Source organism: Myxine glutinosa, chromosome 1 (assembly GCF_964187855.1).
Source record: "Myxine glutinosa chromosome 1, kmMyxGlut1.1, whole genome shotgun sequence".
NCBI classification, from domain to species: Eukaryota; Metazoa; Chordata; class Myxini; order Myxiniformes; family Myxinidae; genus Myxine; species Myxine glutinosa.
The window spans coordinates 152,842,955-152,848,954 of NC_136261.1; the positions used below are offsets into that span (position 1 = coordinate 152,842,955).

General features: G+C 44.3%; 1 protein-coding gene across 2 annotated transcripts in view; it reads right to left on the bottom strand.

The window, feature by feature from the left end:
* Positions 1-5,404, bottom strand: part of LOC137429876 (choline-phosphate cytidylyltransferase A) — a 45,362-nt gene extending 39,958 nt beyond the window's left edge. The window contains exon 1 of one of the 2 annotated variants that reach the window (XM_068120220.2): positions 4,867-5,404. In XM_068120220.2, the coding sequence (XP_067976321.2) occupies positions 4,867-4,947 (81 nt within the window). In that variant the 5' untranslated portion in view covers positions 4,948-5,404. Of the gene's footprint in view, positions 1-4,307; positions 4,500-4,866 lie in introns of those variants that run through there. The other variant, XM_078778620.1, reaches the window with a different exon arrangement.
* Positions 5,405-6,000: the final 596 nt, after the last annotated feature.

The following is a 6,000-nucleotide window of genomic DNA, read 5'->3' on the forward strand; positions in this document are numbered from 1 at the left end:
AGCGAGGTGAAAAACCTGGAGCGATGCGAAATCATGCTCTAGGCAAAACGGCCAACGGCCCGTACTCGAGACGTAACGGCACTTCAATGATTCTCTTCGGAATCGACCGCAAAACCTGTCACGCAGGTTTATCTGTCACAGCGATAACAACTCTGTCGCAGGAATCCCTTTCCCAGGAAACCCAAAGTTCACTCATGACCCCCATTCGCCAGCGTTTGCTCAAGACCTCGAAGCAGCTCGGCTTCTGCTCCACCTTACTCGCTCCGCCTCCTTTTCCTCCTTTTCTTCCTCTTCTTCTTCATCCGGTGCCCGATCCGGTTTCCGGTTTCTTTTTAAAACATTAAGTTTTCTTACCTTTTGAAAACAGTTATCTCCAATTCACTTAAATGATAACAATAATAGTACATGCAACCAAAAATGTTTACAGTGGATGAGAACCACAACAACGGAAGTGACGAATCCGTAACAGCAGAGTTCCATTTTTCTTTTGTTTTGTAGTCCAATAAAAGGGATTTTTAGAACATGTAATGCTTTAAATAAACTCTACAGAACAAGAATCGCTGTGTTCCCACCATACATTTGTGCAAGTTTAGCATAATTACCATTAATTTAACCAAACAAAAAAGTGCAAAGAAAACTTGCAAAAGAGGATAATAATCAACTAATGAGAGTCACGCCAGCGTGTCAGATACTTTAATATGCGTGCTGTCTTGTGATCATAAATCCCAACAAGACATCCTCTAATTGTCATGTGATCAGAAATCCCAATATGGCATCCTCTAGTTGTCATGTCATCAGAAATCCCAACATGGCATCCTCTAGTTGTCATGTCATCAGAAATCCCACCATGGCATCCTCTAGTTGTCATGTCATCAGAAATCCCAACATGGCATCCTCTAGTTGTCATGTGATCAGAAATCCAAACATGGCATCCTCTAGTTGTCACGTCATCAGAAATCCCAATATGGCATCCCAATATGGAAGGCAAGCTGAAATTGCTCGTCAATTCCTGAACAGGAAAAAGGCCATATTACAATCCAGTTAGTTAAAACGAACATCACTCATCAGCAAATGTCTCATTCCAAATCACCAAAATGCAACACACTCAACACATGTCTTCAACCATCCCATTGTACATCTTGTACATGTGGCTAATGCCCTGAACGGAACAGCTTGCTGTAGAACTTGTAAACCATGCTTGCTATGCTGTACAGTAAAACAGGCATGGATTTATCAAGATACCTTCGTATATGGAACAAGGAGCTGACACTCTAGGTCCCCCCGCCTTTTGGGTGGAATGAGGAATAGATCTGTGTAATATGAAAGCTAAATCCTGAACAGTTTTTTAAATATCGCGTACACACGCCAAGTTACCGAGATGGTTGCCATGACAACGTAATTTTGCCAATCACAGCTGTGATCTAATCCAGTTGAGATAATGGCATGAGGAATTGACCTGCGATATGAAAGCTAAACGTTAAACATTGTTTTTAATATCATGTACATAAGAGTACATGGACGGATGATTGGTCAGTTCATCTATCGGTCAGACAAAGCTCATTTTAGTATCCCCCGTTTGCAACGTCGTCGGTGGGGTGGGCAGCAATAACGAATGAGAGAGCTGTTTTGATGGCCATGAATGGGCGCCCAGGTTCAAGATGATATTTGTCAGATGCATGATAAGACTGCTCCTTGTCGTTATGCTCCTATGCGACAAGTTCCACTTTCTTCCACTGCATGGAGTAAGTTATGAATGACAACAGATTTGCTATCACTTATTGACTACTATGGTAAATGGGTAGAAGTTACATTTACTGAGTGAAACATTTACTTCAAAAAGTTGAAATTATATTCTCACACCCAGTTCAGATAACTACTCGACTAGGTTTGAATACTTATGAAACCAAAGGTGGTAAAACATGGAATGTTCAGCGATTAGCATGATTCTATGGAACTCCTTTTCCCAAACAGGAGAGCCCTGGTGTTGAATGGTGTGATTTAGAAAACACGAAAGCTCCACCAATAAATTATAACAATGGTCGACCTGTCAGAGATTGGAGTGCGCCTGTTTGAACGAGAGATTACGTATGACGTACCATAAAAAAAATTTTTTTTTTTAAACCACCTTTAGAGGCCATTTTTCCCCGCAAAGCGGGGGTTGGCCTTTTTCGGGAACCATGGTTGTTGTTGTTTTTTGGTCCCCTTTTTGAAGCATGGCATACTGAAATTAATAGCATGATTCATACTTCAGATAATGTGCACATGACCACACATATGATTGCTATGTCGTTGCCATTTTAAGAGTAATGGAGTTAAGTTCATTCTCTTCAAATTGTTATCATTGTAATTCTGAGTAACAGCATATTTATTTATTTATAGAGAGGGGGGAATGTGGTGTCAAGCCTCATTATAATTGCAACATGTGACTGGGTTCAGTGCGTATCATGTGACATGACGTAAGGGTGCTGTGAGAGGAATCGGGAGGTGTATGTTCTGTTAGCAAGAGGCTTCCTAACGGAACACAACCACTTACATTAGCAAAATGGCCGCCCGAGTCAAAACGATGGGTGGCTGTCTCAAAACACGACATTGAAACGTAGAGTCCATACTTTTATTGTTACTTCTACTTTTCATCTTACACTACTCACAATAAGTTAGGGATATTGGCAGGTTCTTCGGTGTGGTTGATTTTGTGTATTAATTATGTTGAAAAAAGTTGTTGGTCCTAATTCTATGGTTATTAATGAGTGTGAAAAAACACAGCATTCTTGATTTCAATACCCTAACCCTAACCCCTATAAAAAAAAATTAACTCACTCCCACAATATCCCTAACTTATTGTGAGTAGTGTAATCTTATCTATAATTCCAGTAATCTCTGTCTGTCTGTCTGTACGTCTGTACGTTTGTTTGTCTGTGACCGCTGTTTCTCGACAACCACGGGTCCGATATACTTTTAACTTGCCAGGTATATTGCTGGGGACCCGAGGATGTGCCTTTTCAAGGTTTCATATTAATCGGACAATTACTTACCGAGCTATGTCCAAAAAACGATTCAACCAATCAGAGAGCAGCGAACGATCGCGTGTGCCGAACGTGGAGGACACACTCTGCCTCGGATGGCACATTTGAGAGCGTATTCATTTATTTCACGTTTGCAAACTATGTTGGCGTTAAACTACGTTTTAAAACTAATAAAAACGAATTTGCGATTCATTCGCTTTCCTGCGCGTTTGTGCACGCGATGGCGATTTCTTTACCAAACTCCGGAAGCCGTTCGCTTTGGACCAAACCATTGCATGTAAATAGAGGGGGGGGGTTCTGTGGTCGTTGCGAATGGACCAAACCATTCATGTAAATAGAGGGGGGGGATTGTCACTGTACTCGCAAGCCGTTCGCCGTTCGCTTTGGCGTTGCGAATGGACCAAACCATTTCATGTAAATAGAGGGGGGGGATATAATTTTAGATAGATATATAGTACGGGCATATATATAGTACGGGCATGCCCTAGTTCTTTAAAATCTATAAACATAGAACACCCCACCAATCCCTCCCTCCCCTCCCCCCAAAATGCAAATTGGCAGGTGCATAGATAAGCTTGATGTGGGGTTCCCCCTTCAAACTTCAAGGCCTCAAACTGGCCTCAAACTTGAAACCCCCCATTTATTTTCCTTAGTACTCTCTGGTGTTGGCTTAGCGGTTAGGGTGCTGGCTTGGGATCCCAGGATCCTGTGTTCGAATCCCGGTTGATCGCTGAATTAACGCCAGGGGGGTTGACTCAGCCTGTCATCCTTCCGAGGTCGGCAAATTGAGTACCAGTTCACTTGTAATTCCCTGTGTGTCACATGAGGCGACTCACAGGGTTGGGGGCAGGAAGAGCATCCGGCCATAAAAAATTGCTTCATGGGACCATGGTGCCCAAAAACGGCCAACCCCTGCTGCTCTGCGGGGAACAATGGCCTCTAAAGGTGGTTCTTCTTTATTCTTCCTATAGTACTCTCTAAAGATGCTGCTAACATAATCAATTTGTTTGGGGAAGTTCATATCACAAGATGATCTTGTGAGTTGACAGTGCCGTCATGGCTCAAATACCATGATGGCACTGTTGCCATGGAGACCGCCATGTTGGTATCTAGCGAGCGGCTAGCAAGCTGCTTGCTAACAGAACACACCCCTGGACATTCATAGTGAACGCAATAAAAGTCCCTCGTCATGTTGAATGGATGTACGCCGTTGTGCTTGATACCTCAATACAATGTACAGTATTTACTAACTAGAAGTAAAACGGCACTCGGTAGAGCACATACCTTCGCAGGGCTGAACAGTTTACGTTTTGTATCGCACTCCCACGGATCTCAAAAAATTGAACAAAGTCATCCTCGTCACACACCCAACCTGTCCACCAAGTTCCGTCCGAATCCGTCCATAACTTTTTGAGATATCCTGCTCACAGACTAGCAGACAGACAGACAGACAGGCGTGAAAACAACCGCCGTCCATACTCGGTGGCGGAGGAAACAGACCGCGAGGAACTAACAAGAAGAACAAGCAGAACAAGTTGAACAACAAGAACAAGTTCAACAAGAAGAAGAAGAAGGAGGAGGAGGAGGAGGAGGAGGAGAACAAGTTGAACAACAAGAAGAACACTAGACGCGTTCAGGATTCCGTCAGGTTCAGGCGGTGTGAGTGCTTCACTAATCAATGTACACCAGTGAGTGCACACCGGAGCGAGTGGAGTTACCATGATGAACGTTAAGCATGGAGATCGTTTGGCACAGACACACACAATGGTGTTTCCCGTTTAGCCTCGCGTGTTACAAAACTCAACACCCAATCGGACAACAGGTCACGTCCGGTCGATCTCACCAGTCGAGGCAGCTTGGGCGGCAGCTCATTGGTCTCGTCCTGCTGAGTCTCGTCATTCGCGTGACGCTTTCGCGAACACATGACTCGTCCGACAATCCAAGCAACGAAACCCGGATCCGGAGTACAGTCCGTGCGGCGAGCACAAGAAATTCAGCGACGCAGCGCGGCCTAGTCAGGGTGGGTGGGTCCAAGGTGACACCGCCACTAAACTTCGAGATAGGTCGAAGTGTGGAGCCTGTAAACCCCTACACTACGTACTGAATGATGACCGCTCAGACTTTGGTCGCCTACTTCCAATAGCAAGAGCTTCATCGAAATCCGTCCGACCAACATCGAAGCCACGCCTATTGTATACATCGCTCCGCCCACTTCCTACAGCAAGAGCTTCATCGAAATCCGTCTGACCAACAACGAAGCCACGCCTATTGTATACATCGCTCCGCCCACTGTTTACTGCATGTTTGAGACGAGAGTTATTGACTTATTGTTTATCCTCCTCGTCCCGTTAAGCTGCCGACTGCCGAGGCAGTTTCGTTGCGAGAGGCTGCAGTCTTGGACCAGCCCCTCCGACGTAGGATTTGGAATTTGTTAAGGTTGCGGGGCCTGCTGGCGATAGCCAACACTTCGCGAATAAAACTGTGCGATATTTAACGTCAAGTCGTTATAATGCCAGCAGACGAGACGTGATATCCCGTTTAACGTTCATCCGAGGGACGGCACACACATTGGTGAATCACTGACCCAGATGACAGTTTACGAATCTATGTCGGGATTTGAATCCAGGCTAGATAGCTCAGAGGCGAGTGTTGTAGTTCACAACATGCGAATTAAAGTTGTGTTTCTGCACGTATAAACTACCTGTATTTCCGATACTCAGAAATGTAAGAAAGTGAGAAAGTGCTTCAGGTTAATCCAAACCTACGCGAAAATTACCATTTTAAAAATAAATCAAACAAATGTAGAACCCGGGCGGTGCATAGGCAACAGACCGCTGCTTCGATCACGCCTGAAAAAAAAATTATTTGCTGTTAGAAACAACCTCCCATTTTTGAGCAATTTCAAGATGTCTTTTTAGGCTTAGGGGGTAATCGATTTCAAGCTACATCTTCTCCGAGGGGTTTGGTGGAATCTGAC